The sequence below is a fragment of the Syngnathus floridae genome, chromosome 5 (assembly GCF_059516105.1).
Source record: "Syngnathus floridae isolate MCC-2025c chromosome 5, RoL_Sflo_1.0, whole genome shotgun sequence".
Classification (NCBI taxonomy): Eukaryota; Metazoa; Chordata; class Actinopteri; order Syngnathiformes; family Syngnathidae; genus Syngnathus; species Syngnathus floridae.
The window spans coordinates 13,494,708-13,515,633 of record NC_142417.1 but is presented as its reverse complement, the minus strand read 5'-3'; the positions used below and the strand labels follow the sequence as shown (position 1 = coordinate 13,515,633).

General features: G+C 40.6%; 1 protein-coding gene and 1 pseudogene across 1 annotated transcript; one reads left to right on the top strand and one right to left on the bottom strand.

The window, feature by feature from the left end:
* Positions 1–85: 85 nt before the first annotated feature.
* On the bottom strand, positions 86–20,709 carry npffr1l2 (neuropeptide FF receptor 1 like 2). Its single transcript, XM_088375085.1, has 4 exons — positions 20,535–20,709; positions 12,460–12,796; positions 6,544–6,643; positions 86–3,027 (listed from the first exon to the last, which is right to left on the bottom strand). The coding sequence occupies exons 2-4, from the start codon at positions 12,788–12,790 to the stop codon at positions 2,034–2,036; spliced, it is 1,425 nt and encodes a 474-aa protein (XP_088231211.1). The 5' UTR covers positions 12,791–12,796; positions 20,535–20,709; the 3' UTR covers positions 86–2,033.
* LOC148398264 (uncharacterized) lies at positions 15,383–19,236 on the top strand (annotated as a pseudogene).
* Positions 20,710–20,926: the final 217 nt, after the last annotated feature.

Genomic DNA, 20,926 nt, shown 5'->3' with positions numbered 1-20,926 from the left:
TGCAGTGGTTCAGTATGGCCCAGTCAAAATCCAGACCTAAATCCCACCAAGAGTCTGATCTGTGGTGAGAACAACACAGAACAATTTGAGTGCAAAGCTGGTGGCGAAATACCACAATAGACGTTCTGTTGATTCTGATTTTATTTTTAAAACAATCACATGCAAGCCAATCAACTACATTCATGTTTGGAATGATTAATTTCAAGGAATACTTTTACAGACCAATGTATAGCCAACATATTGCGTACATGTGCATAATAAAATACACAATGAATAAACTGTGGCAAATACCAATTTAAAATGGAACTTGATCCAGTATGAAAATTTTGATTTTACAAATATATAGTACTATATAAACTACTGGACATGGAGTGGTCTATAAGTGCTATTATCTGTGTGTTGGGAATCCTGTGGTATTGTTACATGGTCAATGACTTCAATAAACACTGTAACAGAACAACAATATAATACAGAAGATAAACAGGATGGAAAATGTACCACCAACAGTGAGTGAACAAGAAAAGACAATAAAATGCATTGTGACAATATTAACACTGTAAGACTACACAGTTATTCAAACAGTAATATACAGTAAAATACATATATAATGTCACAGGGTAACAAGTAATTAAGCTTTTGCTCAATCACACTACGACATTCATCAAGAACTACACGCCTGAGCTGGATAGCTTTGTCTATACCAGGATGATTGCTTGAATATATAGAAAGCTGTAGTGTTGTATGCTTCTGCTCTTGAGTGCATACAATCCAATATGACATACTACAATACGGTGTGATATGAAAAGCAATTATAAGGCTCGGGTATCTGCAGTCTAACAGCAGGTCGACATCAAGAAAAAATAATTTCATTCAGTACAGATTAGTTGAATGGCAAACAACAATCTGCTCACTGTCTCATCTGTCTCATTCTCTCCAGTGTGAAACAACAGATATTATTTGAAATTGATGCATTTGAGTCATGTCATTGAATTCCCAAAGTTAGAATTTTATGGGAAATTTTGCTTATTTTTCCATTACATCAAAAGTTATCTTACTATCGATATTTTGGATTTATATGTACACCACAGTACGGAGATTAATACAGAAGAGTTGAAGGCCCATTACAAAGAACAAGAAAAGACTTGACTGACTGACTTTAAGTACTGAAGCAAACTTGAATATCTTAACATTGAACCACTTGAAATACAGAAGAAACGGGGATCTTGATGCTAAATTGTTTCAATGAGCGTCAAGAAGCGAAGCCGTCGTGTTCCGAAGCAACAGTAAATAAAACTACAAAAAACACCAAAAACACACTACAGCACAAGCTTGGACGACAGACTTACGTCGCACTTGACACGTCAGTTATTTAAAACACAAATAACGAGCTAGAAATATAATTAAACACGACAAAATAACACGGTTTAAACACACAAAGTACTTACCCATGATAGAAATCCCGGAAATAATGTCCCAAAAGTGAATCAATGTGAATGAAAGAATGGCTATTGTTGACAAATAGTGTGACATATATAAGTGCACACAGGCATCTGTACCAAACGTGTTATTGCACACGTGCGGAAGTTGAGCTGGTGTGTTGCATCTTGTGGATATGTTCATTACTGAAAAGGCCCTGCTCTAAAGCTTTCTCTTAAAAAGATCCGTCGTCCAGCCTCTTAAATATAACATAACATTTTAGATGGTTGTTATTGCGTGAACACAACTCAACGCTGACTAACATCAGTTTCCGAGAACAGAGACAGATTTACCAACATTTTGGGTCAAAAACCTGATACATCGAGTACCGAGGCAATTGACTTCCAGGATTCCACTGTACCGCCTTATAGTGCGGAAAATACGGTAATTGGTTTTCTTCATTGTCAAATTAGTTTAGAAGAGATAGTAAATTTCAGGTTGCACTTAATGAATTATTTACATGACACTAAGTTCAAATATTAAGCGTAGTGTATTCAATTTCTTTTAAGTTCATCTGATGTTCAATTTTTGTTAGTATAGGTATATTCTAAGTGAATTCAGTTATCCCATGCATGGTACAGTGAAACTGACAGCGGGCTGGCTTTCTCCAACGCCTCACTACGGCTGCCCTTCTTGTTCATCGTTGCCATTTCTATCCCTTCATGCGAAGCACTCCTCCCTGACAGAGCTCCCACACACCCCTCCTTAGTACTCCTGTTCAACTCACGTTTGCCCATGTTGAATTTGTCATTGTGGACTCTATTTCTCACTCGAAATAACAGCCGGTTCTTATGGCTACCGCAATTTTTGCAACTGGTACCTTCAAAAGGGACTTGCACAGACCTACGACTCCTAAAACAGGTTGTAATCCTTCTACACACATGCCATTGCACGAGACAGGTCGAGGATTTGCATACCGCCTGAAATCCTTTTTTGAAATTCTCATTGTAATAGCCGTAGATTATGGGGTTGATGCTGGAATTGGCAAAAGCCAGCCAATGAGCAAAGGGGAAGATGTAGCTGTTCAATAGATCGAGTTTGTCTCTTGCCAAGCCCGCATAGTCTGCCATCATCATGAGGGTCCAGAGTGGTAACCATGATAACATGAAAAGCAAGGTCACCAGGACCAGCATCTTTATCGCCCGAATCTTTTTCTGGGAGAACACTGCCTTACCTCGTCTCTTACTCCTGACATGGATGTTGGTTTCCTGTGGCATTCTGTTTCCAACCACAGATAAGCATAGTTTGGCACCAATGGTACCATACATAAGTGTGATGACCATCAATGGAACCAGGTAGACAAGAGCAAAAAGAACTGCAGTGTAAACCTTTGTCATCTTTGGGTTGGCAAAGTTTTCATAACAGGTGTAGAGGGGTATCGTATGGTTTGCATCGTCATTATAGACCATGTAGTGCCAAGGAATTTCCTCCACAGTCAATGCCACTGCGGCTGGACACATGATCGCCATTGCTAGTAGCCAGATAACAGCAATAGCTGCCTTGGCAGCCACGAAGGTTGTCTTGTTATGCAGGAACACTATGCAGCGAAACCTGTAGAGGAAAAATAATGGGTGTTACAGAAAGCCTCAAACGAGGAAAAAATAGCATGTTAGAAACTTTTTCCAAACTTTTTGCATGACATTTGTCAGATTACAAAAGTGGTGTGTTTTTTTCTTTTCCTTTTGCTGCAACAGTAAGGGTAAGAACTCTGATCAACCTATTAGAATCTGCTCTTGCCATGCTGACCGGCTGACATTGTATATATATGTAGAGAGAGAGAGAATATATAACTCAATAATATTGAATATTAGATCACTCTCCGCAAAAGCACTACTAGTTCTTGACCTCATTAGAGACCATAATGTTAACATGATTGGTCTTTGCAAGACCTGGTTAATACCTAATGAATCGCTGCCGCTTAATGAGGGCTCGCTTTTTGTTGCTTGTCTTTGTAAGAAGGATGGAAGTGTAGCCCTTATTTCCAATCAGCCTCACTCGAATAACGCGTTTAGAACTGGCTTATTATATGAATTTTCAGAATTTGTGGCTAACTCGGTGACCTATGTGTGCAGATAGTAATTATGGGATGATTATGGGTAATTATGCTTTTGCGTTTTAGACAATAATTGATATGTTTGGTTTCATGTAAATAATAAATGTAGCAACGCAGGGTGGAAATGTAGCCCTTATTTCCGAGTCTGATCTCAGACTTAGCCCTCGCTAGAATAACCCTTTTAAAGCTTTTGAAGTTGTCGTCATTGGATCCACAGCCTTGCTGTTGATTTATGTTGCAGTTATCTGCCGTCCACTTGGCGCTTACTCTGGCTTTTTATATGAATTTTCAGAATTAGTGGCTGAGTTGGTGACTTATGTATGCAGATAATTGTGGGGGACTTCAATATTCATATGAATTTACCATCAGAACCACTTGCTTTTGCGTTTTAGACAATAATAGATATGTTTGGTTTCACACAAGCAATACATGTAGCAACGCATTGAAATGGAAATACTTTAGATTTAGGACAATCCCGAGTGGCAATCTCAAATATAATGGTACTACCGTATAGTACTGTTATGTATGTCTGATTACTACTTTATACAACATGAAGTTTGGGCTTTCTGTCAATGTCAGTACCTCTGGCAACTGCCTCATTTTCCTCTTATATTGGTTCAATTGATAATCTCACAAATGATTTCAATGCCGCTTTTTTAAACAGCCTCGATTAAGTAGTACCTTTATTTTTTAAAACGCGTCCGAGGAGGCTTACATGAATGAAACTCACACATTTAAATAGTTATGCTTGAGCTCAAATGATTGATAATTGATCTTGAGGTCTTCTGTCAGTGCTGAAACATAAAGTGCTCGCTTTAGCAAAAAGTAATTATTTCTCTTGATCTATCCATCTCAATAAAAACAAGCCTAAATACTTATTTGATACTTTGGCAACGCTAACGCAGCCGACCTCCAACACCTCCACCCGCTCATCCGACGATTTCGTTTGCAATTTTTGTCTTACAGAACTGGATAGTGTGGCATAACGGACAACTTTCTTTCTCAACCTGCTTCTTGGCAAACCCGTTAAAGAACTTCTTCAGATTCTTGGACCGTATACTTTAATTAATCTGTTGATTAATTAATTTGCCCATCTCCTCTGGCAGTATGCCAACAGCCTTTAAGACCGCGATTATTCAACCATTACTTAAGCAACTAAACCTCGACCCAGACTGCCTCAGTAATTATACGCCAGTTACAAATCTTCCGGTCATTGCAAAAATTCTCGATAAAGTCGTAAGGCAACAACTTAATGATTATATGGTTGCAAACAATCGATTTGAACCTTTTCAGTCCGTTCTGAGAGCTGACCACTATACTGAGACAACCCTTGCTAAAGTGACTAATGATCTCTTAGCTATGGACTCCAACACCTAATCGGTACTATTGTCACTCGATCTCAGTGCTGCCTTTGACACTGTCGATCACAAAATATTATTAGATCCCCTTGAAACATGCGTTGGTATTTTGCTCTCAGCTCTCTCCTGGTTTAGTTCTTAACTCTCAGGCAGGACCCACCGCAACACGATTTCTGACCTTAATGATGTTACATCTGGTGTCCCACAGAAATCGGTACTTGGACCTTTACTGGTAAGTATTTACATGCTTCCGCTTGGGGACATTATACGTAATCATAACATCAGTTTTCATTGTCATGCGGATGCCACCCAATTATATATGCCGTTAGAAATGACAAATCTGTGGGATTGCTGTAATCTTGAGGTGGGTCTTGCTGAGATGAAACACTGGATGTCTCAATTTCGTACTTCTCAACCCAGATAAAACCGAGGCATTGATAATTAACCCTGCTCGTCATCAGCACCTATTTAAGGACAGCACTGTAAACCTTGATGTTTTTAAAAGTGATTCTGTAACGAATCTGTGTTATATTTGATCAAACTCTCCCCTTTCAAAAACACATCAAGAACATAACTAGAACTGTGTTTCATTTACCTCCACAATATTGCTAAGCTCCGTCCGATTCCTTCAACCCATAATACAGAAATTATTATACATGTTTGTTATGTCACACCTTGTTTATGTTTTTTCTAGTCTTCCTATGTCTAGTATAAAAAGTTGACAGTTAGTACAAAACGCTGTAGCTGGACTGCTCACGAGGATAAGAAAGTTAGATCGTTTTACCTCAATACTAGCCAACATGCATTGGCTCCTGGTCCACTTAAGATGTGACTTCAAGGTTCTTTCACTAACCTATAAAAAATTGCATGGTGACCTAGTTGTACCTTACATTTTGTCCCGAAACCTTCGTTCACAAAACATTGGCCTTTTAGTGACACCAAGGGGAAAAAAGAAGTCTGCAGGGTCGAGAGCATTATCCATTCGGACTCCAGAGCTTTGGAATGCCCTACTCATACATATCAGAGCTGCTACCTCAGTAGAAACATTCAAGACACGATTCAAAACACATTTCTATGCTGTTGCCTTTAATTAACCTATATTGGCTGATTCAGATGCAGTTTCTGCTCTCTTGTGCACTGAGCAACATCATCAAAATATGTATGTAAGGAAAATGCTTTGATCCCTTTAATACAAGTCATTTTTTTATTTCATCTGCAGTGATTGTAAATTTGAGGTAGATGTAATCTTCAATATACATTGATTTATATATCGCTTTTTTGATGAGAGCTTTTTGGTTTCACAGCACCTTTAGCCTGCAGTCAGTTTCAGAAAGTCTTAACGTCTCTAGGAACTGGTGTTTTTAAATGTTTGTAAATCTAAAACGAAAGACATGGAACCAGTTTTTTTTTTTTTTTTTTTTTTTTGCTGCTGCCTTTCTTAGCCAGGTCTCAATTGTAAAAGAGGTTTTTGATCTCAACGTGACCAAGTGTAAGTCTTTTGACCAATAAAGATTATATTAGGTAATTAGGCTAGTTATTATTCATATTTTCAAGATACCTTCTGTTTTGTTTAGAAACAATACTTTTGTAGTAGTTTCAATGTTTGAAAAACATTATTATAAACAGTGCATGAGTAGAATAACAAATACTACAAACCTTTCAACAGCAATTGCAACCAACGTGAAGACTGATGCAGACACAGACACACCCTGCACAAAACCGCTCATCTTGCAGACAACATTGGAAAAGGGCCAACCTGTTAAAAAGAACTCACAGACTGAGAATATAAAAAAATACTGTAAAACATGATCTATTAGGTCAGAAGATGAAGTTGATATTTATGATGGTCTGATGGGAAGACTGTACATTATTTACATTGTAATTCATCATTTGTCGAAACAATAGTCTAAAGCAGGGGTGTCAAATTCTGGCCCCCGGGCAATTGCAATTATATTTGGTCCGTGAAGACAAATTGTGCATCGACTATGTGTCAATTGCAAATTGTCTTCAGCGCTCTTGCTAGGTTTTTTTTTCCATTACCGTTCATCTTTTTTCTTTTTTTTAAATTAAAGTTAAAGTTAAAGTCCCAATGATTGTCGCACACACAACTGGGTGCGGTGAAATTTGGCTCTGCAGTTAACCCATCCCCGAAGGGAGCAGTGGGCAGCAGCGGTGCCGCGCCCGGGAATCATTTGGTGATCTAACCCCCCAATTCCAACCCTTCATGCTGAGTGCCAAGCAGGGAGGCAATGGGTCCCATTTTTATAGTCTTTGGTATGACCCGGCTGGGGTTTGAACCCACAACCTTCCAGTCTCAGGGCGGACACTCTACTACTAGGCCACTGAGCTGGTTTTTACTATGTCATCAGTTTGTTGCATAGCCTATACTGTATATAATATGAGACGGTCATACATTTATTTGGGTTGACGGTCATAATGGCCCTCCGAAGGAAACTGACTACAATGCAGCCCGCGACAAAAATGAGTTTGACATCCCTGGTCTAAGGTGAAGATAACATACTGTTGTTTTCATTCAATTGTTTAGTGTCACTCAACACATTTATACATTTTTCAGATTTTCACTTTTACACAAGTATCTCTCTGGGTAGTTCAGTGTTGTCACCATGCTTTGATGGATGTGCTCAATTTTCACATTATTGCAGCCAACCCAAGCCGTTGAAAATATTTGTTTTAGGCTGATCGTATTACTAAATAGATTAAATTCATTACTTTTCTTCAAAATTCTCCATACAACACCCTATAAGGACATGAAAATAGTACTTGGGAAATCCTTACGAAATTATACAAAATAAAACACTTAACCTGTACTTAAATATTCATAGTGAGGGTGGATACTGCAGATGGTGTATCAGGTATGAATTTGCAAAAAGAAAGCGATTCTGATCCCATAATTTTCATCAGATACTACGTATGTAATATCAATCCAGTGGTGGTAATGCATTTTGATTACCGTATTTTCCGCACACAAGGCGCACTTAAGCCTTTATTTTTCTCAAAAAACGAAGGTGCGCCTTTGAATTAGGAGCACCTTTTGTGTGGACCAAATTCCAAAATCTGTCAAATTGTTTTGTGTGGCTTCTGTAATAAACGGGCGTAATATAAAGACCCGACGAACCAATCAGAGGACATTACGTTTTACGTAGATCGGGCCGGTAAACCAATCAGAGGACTGTACATAACTCGTAGAGTATATACCCCTGCCACCATTGATATACAAATACTATCGTTGTTGTTCTTAACCTTGTTGGAGGTACCGAACCCCACCATTTTTTTTTTGGGCGCATTAACCGAACCCCTCTTTAGTAAAAAATAAAATTGATTTTTTCAAATTCAAGACATTGATGTTTTTTATTGGTGCACAAAATTAGCCGTGCATGAACATTACCTTATCCAAAGAATAAAACCAACACAATGCATGAACTCATAACAAATTACATACCTGCAAATCAGTGTGACTTCTGCTGTTGCCTTTGTAAGACCAGTTCAGATATGCGTTATCACGAATTCATAAATCAGGTGTGTCCGGACCTCTGCAGTGGAGGCTCTGCCAAACCCCTGTGACCGACTCACAGAACCCCTAGGGTTCGATCGAACCCAGGTTAAGAACCACTGGTTTGTGCAAAGACAGCATTAGGACCCTCTAAAATGGCATAGACAAAGAGACATCCTTACGAGGCACAATTAGAGCTTTCTGGAAAGCCAGGATCATTGCAGAAGAGCAACGTGGCAACGACGAGACAATAACGAGAATGAACGTGGCATGGTTAATGGCGAACCTGCCCAACTGTTCAATTTGGATACAGAAGATGAGGACTTGGACGGATTTGCATATGAATATTGATGAATTATATCAGTCCTTGTTTTATTTTGCTCCCCTTTCTCTGCTTGTTACGTTTATTAAGAATGATGAAACCTTTTCTCTCTGTCCACCATCAAAAAATGAAAGCTGTTGTCCACCACCAAAAAATTAAAGCTGTTTGCCCCAGAGAGAACAACTTGGATGCCCGCTGTATATTATTTTGTACAATAATGGACTTGGATTCGATTCTATCCTGAGCTACAATACAGTCAGATCCTGGTCATTTTAAACTTTTGAGCATCGTTGCGGGTATTGTGACAGCTTGTGACTGAGCATAAAGAAGCGTTCTGGTGGAGGAAAGCAGAAGCAAGTGACAGTATGATACAGGAGAGTTACCGGCAACTCCCCACCTTATTTTGCTAAGAATCGCTTGAGAGATAGTGACAGCTGATACAGGAATATGACCAGTAACGTGGAGCTTATGCCAGCACTAATTGTGCGTAAGTGATTGCATCAATTTCTGTCTTTGCAAGGAAAAGGAGAAGTGACATATGTCGTAAAGCAGCCCCCGGGCCGTGGCCCAGTACCGGTCCGTGAATCATTTAGTACCAGGCCGCACAAGAAAGAATAAATAACTTGCATTATTATTAAGCAATGGTCAATTCAAATTAAGCTACGGAAACATCAAAAGGTTCCTCAGTGAAAACTGGATGCACTTGAACTCAATTAGTTTTTGTTTTCTTCTATTTAATTCATCACACCCACGCTTTGCTTACTTACTGTCGTTATGGGGTGTTGGGTGCAGACGTTTGAAGGAGTCTTAATTTATTACATTTTGGAATCCAGCTGTATCATAATGTGTAAAAGGTGAAGCACTGTAAAGACATTCTCGGAGCACAGTATGTGTCCTTTGATTTTCTAGGCAGGATTGCAGCTTCCATTTTAAGGGCTTCACATTCAACAATGACTGAACAGCATGTGGACGAAAATGGGGATGGACAGACGAAAGAACATCATAATAGGTATAGAATATAGATGGATGCTGAATATGCCACCCTGCCATGTATGAAATGAGTCACGCAAAAGTCAGTAAAGAAAAATAAATGCAGAATACATCAATTGACTCCATTCTCGATTGTGTTGGGATTCTTATTGCAATGGAGTAACATAAAGCATATGATGTACGTACAGGGCTGTACTGACGCAAGAAACCTGCTCTGGCATTTTGACCGGTGTGTGTGGGTAAAAGAAAGCATGCAAGATTGTCCATATGAGTAGTTTGCAGGAATAGTGGTCCAATTGCATGGTCAAACGCTGACTCACTCAATGTTTTCTTCCCTTTCCAATCAATCACCATAATTCACTGCTTACAGCACGTGTCAAACTCAAGGCCCGGGGGCCAGATTCGGCCCACCACATCATTGCCATTGCTGTGGGGTGTGTTGTATTGTAAATGGTGACAAATTGCTGTCGTGGCATAACACACCCGTGTAAGAACTCTCTGTACCTTTAAAGTGCATGAGCTTTAAAACGGTTGTTACCAATAAACTGGTAGAATGTCAATGCAACAAAATTCCGTTTAATTGAATCCATAAATGATAACATGTTGCTATTCAAAACAGGTCATGTTGATTACCCCATTCTTTACATAAGGTGGCACTAGAAATGGGTACTGAGCCATGGTAGTAAACAACCAACCAATTTAAGTCTCCAAAGTCCCATTGATCATCGTCACACACACATCTGGGTGTGGTGAAATTTGTCCTCTGCATTTAACCCATCCCCATGTGATTTTGAGCCATCCCCTGGGGGAGAGGGGAGCAGTGAGCAGCAGCGGTGCCGCGCTCGGGAATCATTTGGTGATCTAAACCCCCAATTCCAACCCTTAATGCTGAGTGCCAAGCAGGGAGGCAATGGGTCCCATTTTTATAGTCTTTGGTATGACCCGGCCGGGGTTTGAACCCACAACCTTCCAGTCTCAGGGCGGACACTCTACTACTAGGCCACTGAGCTGTTGTTAAAAAACAACAACAAGCCAGTTGAATCGATAAGTTCCACCCATATTGGTTCTGTTGTTCCTATTGACAGTCCAGGCTTTGTCCTAGCACAAAGCGTAATAGTCTGTGTGCATATGTCAAGTTTACTCTCTTTTGGTATTTTGCTTGACCTTTCACTGGTAGAACTGGGCATAACGGTACATCGGTGCCTGCGGGCTGAAAGAAGTGTTTTTCCAATCAATCTGCTCCGTGTCTGTCATTAGCATCCAAATCAGAGTGGTCAAAGCGCAAACCCGCAGAAACAAACACCCAATTTGGGAATCGTACCCAGGCCCCAGGCTTTGGCACGAGCTGACCTCAGCACAAGAGCACATGTTCATGCTTGCTACCCTTTCTATCAGTGATAAGTCATTGTTCCCATAATCGATGGGCACGCTTCCATAAAACAACATCCATTCATCGAGAACCCAGTAAAGAGTAAGGTTATGGTGAAATTTACAAGATAATGAAAAGGCTTTTTTCTGTGCCATTACTTATATTCCTTATTTCATGCACTATGAATTTGTTACCCGACAGCCGACACTACTTTGCATTCTGCGATTGATGGCTTATTCAATCAAATAATAGTATCTAAAAAGCACAATGACAAGCACAAAAATGGAAACACTGCTTTTTTCCATTTTGGCTTGTTGCTGCTTATAGTATTATAAATGTGTTAAGCAAAATTCCAGATGCGTATGCATTCCACTTCATAAAAACATAACTGTGGACTGGATGCCATGTTAAGCAAAATTCCAGACACATATGCATTTCACTACATGAAAACATTACTGTGAACCGCATGCCAAATAATATTGTGTCGCGACAATGACTGTATGAAATGTTTTCGTTTTTCAAAAGATGCATTCTTTTAGCTATGGCATTTCGATTTGCCCCCCCCTGGCCAGTTCCACTCCTGACTACCATGTACCTCTAAAGGATGTATTTACTGTTTATTTTGTAAAGGTCTTAATTTGCTGCTTTGTTTGATTTGTGGGCTAGGCACATAATTACTAATTGCACCACATTGGCCCCTAAAGGCACCAGTCCATCTTCATGCGGTGCTGAACGGCCAGTCCAGCTCTGGACATATATTGCTTAATTTTGCAGTACTGACAATACATGGAGGAAAATACTGTAAAGAGACTCACCATAAAAGTGCACTATGGGAGATGACGATATAATATTTTGTCACATTCCATACAGAATCTTATAAAAAAATATTTTCTGTCATTTTTTTCAATGTCTGTTCAAAGGTGAGCATAATCCTTCATTCAGTTTCAACAAAGCCAACCAGCCTTTATGATTCTTGTTGCAGTCAGTGATTTATTGTGGAATGGTAGTACCATTTCAAGTATTACTGCAGTTTTTTCTGAAGGTCTTTGCTTAGTATATACTGCATGGTGCATGCATTACATCCCACATTTGCTTACCAAGTGTTTTCTCAAGGGCACCTCTGTAGTGCTCAGGATGTTGACTAGCATCCCTGCATCAAGTCTCTATTTCCTTATTTTCCATGTTTTGTTCTATTGCAAGATTCAAACTTTCAACCCTCTGGTTCCTTAAGGGTGGAGCCACTATAACCACGACAGACCAAAAAAATGGTAATTGAAACTTCTGGAGAGATGCAAGTCTGTTTTGTGACCACTGTTAAGTGCCTTTGAGAAAGTCGAATAAACAATTTTTAGGAAGCTTAAATATTGCACGGATAATTACCTGTTATGAGGTTGTCCACAAGTGTTGTGGGGATGCAGAAGATACCCACCAGGAGGTCACTGATCGCCAAGTTTAAGATGAGGAGGTTGGTGACCGTGTGCATATGATGGCTTCCAAGGACGACCAAACAGACCAGACTGTTCCCCACCATACACAGCAGGAAGATGAAGAGGTATGCCAGGATATAGCTTGTAGCCACATACAACGAATGTTGGTAATAGGGGAATAATGTAAAGTTCATGGACACCTCTAGGCTGATTTTAGAGGTTGTGTTGCCTGATTCAATTCCCATCTGCACCATGTCGTCTTGCAGGTTCTCCAGCATCTCCATTCTTTCCTGGAGAATAGAAATAGATGAGAACAACAGACAGATTTAGAGCTCTTAGCAGCGAGCTTCATGTATAATGAAAAGTACACCTAAGGTTAGTACTGATTATAAAGGTAATTTTATTAGGGATACACAACAACAATTTTCATCCACCTACATCAATACATCAATACATTTTTTTGTCCCAGCATATACAGAGGGGTAAAATCAGCCACCGATTGTGCAATTTCTCCCACTTAAATATATGACCGAGGTCTGTGATTTTCATCATAGGTAGGGGAGAGTGGGGTAATTTGTGCCAAGGGGCAAGTAGTGCCACCCGTTTTCCAGAAAACCATTAAAGAAGTTGGTCATGTGACCACCTATTTTTGAAGGGGCATCCATTTCACTCATCCTGCAGAGAAGGGAGACACATGGCTTGAGAGGCAAGCACATTTAAGTTCAGAAAACATGTTTTGCCCTCAAAAGTAACATTTCTATGATTAAGGTTTTTTGATTGCTGTGTTTGAACAATTATAAACAACTTTGAAAACAGTTCACACATGTTTTAGTGCTTTAGTAAGCTACAGTTACCAGGCCAGTTACCAGCAAGGGATTGCATTTTTTTTTCAAAATGGTGGGTCTGGGGTAATTTGTGCCAAAGGGCCCGGGGTAAGTTGTGCCACTGTGCAACCTATTCTTTTTTTTACTATATATTACTTTATGGTATTTTATTGTTATTGTACATACTAGTATTCTTACATTTGATCACTAAAACTATGTGATATTCAAAATTTTAGACCATCATGCCACGCAACTACAAACGCAAGAGAGACAGGGTTTCAACTCCTCTTGAGGAGTTGGAAAGAGCAGTGAAAGAGGTGCAAGAGTGAACGACCATACGTCAGGTTGGAAAGGAGATGAAGATCTGCAGGATGACCATAAAACGATATATGGATAAGAAAAAAAGTAGGCCCAGTAACAAATCCAGGATATGAAAGAACAGCAGCTGCCAAATCTGTCTTATATGACACCATGGAGAAAGAGCTTGTTGACCGTATTAAAACCCTAGCTGCAATTCTTTCATGGCATAGATGCCATGAAATGCCATGAACTGGCTTTTGAATTTGCACAAAGGAATCACATTGACATGCCTGCCAGCTGGACCAGAGACAAAAAAAAACAGGTTAGATGAAGTATAGGTTATGTGATAGTTATTTGGAGTGGATAGTTTCAACTTAGCCTAAATCTGAATGTAAACTGCAATGTGCTGATAAACCTTTAACCTTCTCTAGGACCTGATTGGGTCAGTGTCTTTAAAGCACGATACAATTTGGCATGCCGTATTCCTGAAGCAACCTCTCTTGGAAGAGCTTCTACCTTTAATAAGCGCAATTTGTCATTCTTTTATACAGTAGCATTAACATTTGTGAGATTAACTTGATCTGTTTTACTTCAATTATCAATGGCACAATTTACCCCAGTGTATTTTCTCTAATGGCACAACTTACCCCATACCTGGGGCAAGTTGTGCCACAAAACCACTTTTTTTTTCTAAAGCTGTATATCTCAAACAGTTTGTTTAAGATCCAAAGTAATTGTTCCCAGGGATGCACAACATCCTAAACTACTACCTACTACTACCTACTACCTACCTACTACTACTGGTATATGTAGTAAAGGAAAATGTGTTTTTGGGAGTTTGCAAACATATTTTTTAAGGTTGTGTTAAACTTATAATCATATTAATATCTAGTATTGAAGTGCTCGTGTGGATTGGTGGGGGCCGAGGAATGTGCAGGCAAACTGCATGAACTTTCTTGGAAGTGTTGTGTATAGGCCCAGACAGGGAGTACCGGACGAGATAATCTCAAGGTCGGTGAGAAAGGAGAACAACAGCACATCTATGGGACTGGGCATCGAGGGGAAAACCCAACCGCCTGACCTCAGCGACACCTGGACGGGGAGGAGATGGCCATCCACCAATCATCTCACAATATTTTGCATGCTTTAATATTCATATTGTGTTTCTTTAAAACTGGGCAACCCGGAAGAATGTGTCGTCTTTTGGTGGTCACAAAAACGCACGAGTTTTAGTGTGAGGGACCCGGGACCCAGGCCTGTATTAGTGCGCTTTGTCAGGAATAAATAATTGGTAAATTTGGTCTGATTGATCTACTGGTCTTCTCTTTGACAGAACGAACTCGCAAAATTGTTAGGTGCGCCAGTGTGTGGATTAGGACATAGCAATTTATGTGTTAAGTGTTGATCGCAATTTGGAGTCAGATCAATAACTAGAATCCGTAACCTAACAGTAGATATCTTAGTTGGAGGCATTACTGTTATCCCCTTGCTTTAAGGGCACTTTAAGTAAAAATTAGCACTACTTACCCCACTCTCCCCTACACTCCAACTGTACAGCTCACCTTGTCCAGTCTCTGCTGGATACTATAGATGAAACTGGACTTAACATTGAATTACAGTACCACCTACGTAACTTGTTCTCGCACATTTCCACCACACTTGCAAGCTCTAGGATGAGAGCACGACCTGTGGGGATCATATCTGGCAGACACTGAAAGCAATAAAAGTAGATTTAATAAGAATCCTATACCCATGACTGAATGGACGTTCAAAGCCGGTTCAGCCATGAAAAAACAAGTGAGTCGGCCATGCATGTGGTGTCGTGACACACAGGTCGGCAGGACACTATCATGACCAGCCTTAATTAATTCCCGATAAGAACAATGGCTGATGAGCTATGAGGCTGCATTCAAAATACATAGGTTTCAGAAATAATGAATTTCATGCAAGATCTCGGTGGGGCACTGGTTAGCACGTCCGCCTCACAGTTAGGAGGGTGCGGGTTCAAAGAAAAAATCCTTACTAGCCATCTAGTGACAAACTAGCCATTTGTTTGAGAGGATCGACCTCGAATTGTGATTTTGCGAAATGAAGATGCGTATTTTTTTGCTAAATTACGCCATAGAGCAACGGAGACCTTGATGCAAGCTGATGCATTATTATGAGTATAAGGTTTTGTTTCCCATCCAGCCACGTTTCTTTTGCCCTCGTTTTAACCACACTTGTTCTGCTGCTCACAAGATTTATTTTAGTATTTTTTCCGCATTTATGATCAATGATCAGTGGTGAGTGAATATAATATGGTTGGTTTTGAATTGCTTGTTCATTATAAACGATATATATATTGTGTTTCCTATCACTCTCAGTACACGTTATCACCAATAAAATGTGGAGAATGTGTTTGCAACGCAATGTGTGCAAATTTGTCAAATGTTCTATAGAACAGTTTGTTCAGATAATTTGCGTAAGGTGAGGACAGCCGGGATATTGAGCAGAACCAACCAGATTTGACTTATTATTCCACCTCCATGGAGGCTGTGTTCATTAGTCGTCAAAGTTTTAATAAAAACAAGAATTCACCTTAGGGCATGAGGTAGGAATTAATTATAGCTGTCTCCCAGGACATACAAAATGTCAAAAAGACACAGAGGAAGAAGCCTTGTGTTGACTTTTTTACGCTCTCATTTGTTGTTATGATGGAGTGTACATCTGTATGTCATTGTGTGATTTGTTCTGTTTTATACCATATTTTGTGTTTACTGCAGTGATGTGAAGTTTTCTCATGTATGTACTGTGGACATTTTATGTTGCTTGCAACCTAGTTTGCGAGAATGGGAAGTAGATGTGATATATAAAGGAGCGTGCCAAAGAGCGCGAGTTAGTGTGTGCAAGAACATTAAAGAAAAGGAATGCAAAACACCACCATTGTGTCATGTTGCGTCTCAAAGAAAAATGGATATTAAAGCTGCAAACGCAACGCCTTGACATACCTTTGTTTTTCTGTATGCTCATTGACATTGATAAAGAGGCAACAACTGCTGTGAAAAAAATAATTGCTTCCTGTTTGCTAGATGTCTGTGTTTTTTGTAAATTTATCTCACGCCAGACACAACCCACAATGAAAGAATACGAAAATAATGCAAACACAGATACACTACAGGGCTGCCTCCAAATTGATTTTCAATTGTGATGGTTAAAAGACTTCTTTAAAAAACTGAACAAGTGTTTGGCACATTCCAGATTTTTGTGTCATTTGCATAATTATCACTTGCAAAGGTTTCATTTCATCAAAACAATCACACTGAGAAAATCCAAGGATTCATTTTCTATGTAAATGATTTTTTTTATTTACCAAGAGGTACCAAGTAGGTGGGGAGGGGGGAGTAATTATTTTGGGAATGCTGAGTTTGATTTCTCGGGGAACACCCAAACCTGCTTGCCACCACCTTTGTTCAGTCAAGAAGTCATTTAAAGGGACATAAAAGCCGTGATGGTCCATTTTACACGAACGAGCTCAATTTATGTATTTTTTTCATTAGAAACCCGAAAAAGTTAGCATTTTCTATTTTATCCATTCATTTTGGTGGTAGTGAATATGGGGTCGTTAATTCATGAAATAAGTAATTATTAATTAGTTAGTTAAATAATTAATTATTTTGTTAGTGGTGGTGGAAATCTACTGCCAGCAGTATCATCAACTGCCACTAGGGGCACCCGTTTTTTTGTTTTCTTTATAGTTTAAGAAGGTTTAAACAAACAAAAAACGTGAACTCGGTTCTCAGATCCAAAGGCAGCCACGGGTAAAAATTGAGTTTAATTTTAAAAAACTTAAGATGTCCCTCACTTTAATCTAGACACACATATCTAATTCTGAGGACCTATTGTTTTTTGTAGGAACGATGATGATGGTTATTAAGAAAAGCAGTTTGATGTAGCCAACACAGCACTAGTCCTGCCCAGTGGGTGTAATAGGAGAGAATGACAGGGTTAAGACGGTGCCATCAATCAATGACTCAATGAATGAATCAATGAATACCTGGAGGTGGGGATCGAAGGCGAGCATCTGGTGGCCGGGCCTTCACCCATGGGCACAGCCCGAAAAGGCAATGTGGGTCCCCCTTCCCATGGGCTCACCACCTGTGGCAGGGGCCAAAGGGGTCGGGTGCACAATGAACTGATTGGCAGCCAAAGGCAGGGACCATTGTGGTCCGATCCCTGGCTACAGAGGCTGGCTCTAGGGACAAGGAGTGTCCCCTCTTTGGCAGGAAAGGAGCCCAAGCTGGTGTGCATGAGAGAAAAGTTCAGACTAGACAAAGTTGGACTTGCCTCCACACACAAGTTGGGCTCTGCTACCAGTCCTCTTGAGGGGTTGGACTCTCTTTCACTCTGGAGTTGCCCATGGTGAGAGGCTCCGAGCAGGTGTGGGCATACTTATTGCCCTTGGCTAGGTACCTGCACATTGCGGTTCACCCCGGTGAACGAGAGGGTAGTCTCCGTTTGGATCCGGGTGGGGGGACGGGTCCTGACTGTTGTTTGTGTCTATGCACCAAACAGCAGTTCAGAGTACCCACCCTTTTTGGAGTCCTTGAAACAAGAGACTGGGGACTCGATCGTTCTGCTGAGTGGCTTCAATGCTCTTGTGAGCAATGACAGTGAGACCTGGAAGGGGATGATTAAGAGCAATAGCCCCCCGATCAGAACCCGGGTGGTGTTCTATTATTGGACTTCTGTGCTCGACATACATTGTCCATAATCAACACCATGTGAAAACATTAGGGTGTCCATGTGTGCACTTGGCACCAGGACACCGTAGGCCGCAGTTCCATGATCGACTTTGTAGGCGTGTCATTGGATTTGCGGCTGTATGTTTTGGACACTCGGGTAAAGAGACGTGCCGGGAAGTCAACTGATCACCACCTGGTGGTGTGTTGGCTTGGATGGTGGGGGAAGATGCCGGTCCGACCTAGCAGACCCAAATATATTGTGCGGGTTTGCTGGGAACGTCAGAATTGGCAGAAGTCCGTCAGAAAGAGCTTCAACTCCCACCTCCGGCAGAAATTTGCCCACATTCCGTGGGAGGCAGAGAACATTGAGTCTGAGTATGCCATTTTCCATGCCCCCATTGTTGTGGCCATGAGGTGGTTAGTGCCTGTCGTGGCAGGAACCCCTGAACCCGCTGGTGGACACAGGCAGTAAAGGATGCCATCAAGTTGAAGATAGAGTCCTATCAGGCCTTTTTGGCCAGTGGGACTCTAGAGCCCGCCAACGGGTATCGCAGTGCCAAAGGGAACGCAGCTTTGGCGGTTGCTGAGGCAAAAATTTGGGCATGGGAGCAGTTCGGCGAGGCCATGGAGAATAACTACCGAACGGCTTCAAGGAAATTCTGGTCCACCATCTGGCGTCTCAGGAGGTGGAAGCAGTGCACCGTTAACACTGTGTACAGCAGAGTTGGGGTGCTGCAGACCTCGAGTCGGGACGTTGTGTATTGGTGGGGAGAACATTTCGAAGACCTCCTCACTTCCACAACACACCTTCCAACTCTAAGGTTGTGGTATCAATCCTCAACCCTGGTGACCATAATGAAGTCTTCTTGGGCAAGACACTGACCCCAATTTGCTCCCAGTGTGGACCTGGTAGTACCTTGCATGGCAGCAGCCTCCCATTGGTGTATGAATGTGTCTGTGAATGGGTGCAGCATTGTAAAGCGCTTTGGGCACCATGTGCTATAGTATATGTGCAGTCCGTGGCCGGAGAGAGAGAGAGAGAGAGAGAGAGAGAGCGAGAGAGAGAGAGAGAGAGAGAGAGAGAGAGAGAGAGAGAGAGAGAGAGAAATTTAAATCATTGTACAAGTACCTTCTGCTCTCTGGGAAGAGGTACAGGAGCCTGCGCTCCCGCACCACCAGACTCGCCAACAGCTTCTTTCTCCAGGCTGTTAGGACCCTGAACTCGCTACCCCCTTCTGCGTAGCGTGCGGCACTGTTGCGCTATTTTCTGGAATGTCTGCTGTATGCTCACTTGCTCCTTTTTGCTCCTCTTATTTATTTGTTGTGTTATTTATTCATTATTTATTCAGCACGCTGTTGTTTACTTGTTTACTTGATTGTCTATGGCTGGCCATGTCTTGTCACCGTGGGATAGCGGGGAACGAAATTTCGGTTTCTTTGTGTGTCTTTGGCATGTGGAGAAATTGACAATAAAGCTGACTTTGACTTTGACAAAAAAGTATTGAAATAAACACCTGTTGAAGAAATAATTATATGAGCACTGAGATAGATAAATATTTCTTTACACATACAATTATTTATTATATGGCTTCACAGTATACTTCACACTCACACACACATATATATATTTAAAATTGATTTATTTAATGTTGGCACTCTTGTTAATCCGCAAGTCAAATCAAGGCAATGTCGGACTGTGTTTTGCAATTCCTGTTTTTTTCTTGTTTTCCACACGCCGCCCGTGTCCTTCCAAGATGAAGTGGGATTTCACTTTTTTTGCTGACATACTGTATATTCTTTGATATGTAAACTTAAATGCGTCGTTTTTGTATACTATTCTTAAACATTTTGCGCCACAGTTTGCGTGTCAACACCTATGAGGAAAACGAGCAGAGCCCTCAGGAATTCACGGAATAGTAATTTAAACATATATATGGCGAGTGCTAATTCGCCTTTTAATAAAATATTCAGTTTTGATACGTTTTTTTAGGAAAATGGTTCGAGAGTACAGCATTCTGTAGCTGTTGGTCTGTGCAATTCTGCAATTTTATTCCGAAAATCCTGCTTCTCAGTGCAACGAGGTTAAAAATAAAAAGTGGATAGCACTGAATTAAAAAATGAAAAAGAACAATTTTGCCACGTCGTGCGACAGGAATATTAATTAAAGTCTATTTACCTACCTTAATGGCGATGAGGGTAGTTCAGCGAGAAAAAGCTACGCAATAAAGCTCTCGAAATGAAAGAAAAACGCAACAGATGCTGAATAAATAACTGGATAGTTCAAAACAAAAAAATTGCCGACTGATTCGTTTGCCACTACTAAGTAAAACACTGTCTGCACTTTCCTATCTGAGCAGTGGGGGTGGCCACTGCATGGGTATATATACACTGTATATTGTCATGACATAAATCTGGCGTCACAAGTTAGGAGTCATACGTATGCCGATTTTAATGTGACACAATATGTTATTTGAATAAGTACTGTATTTTTATGTCCCAGTGATTTGTTTTCTCCGGTGTGATGAAATAAGAACATCACTCAGTTTACACGAGAGAGTGTAAATATTGGAGA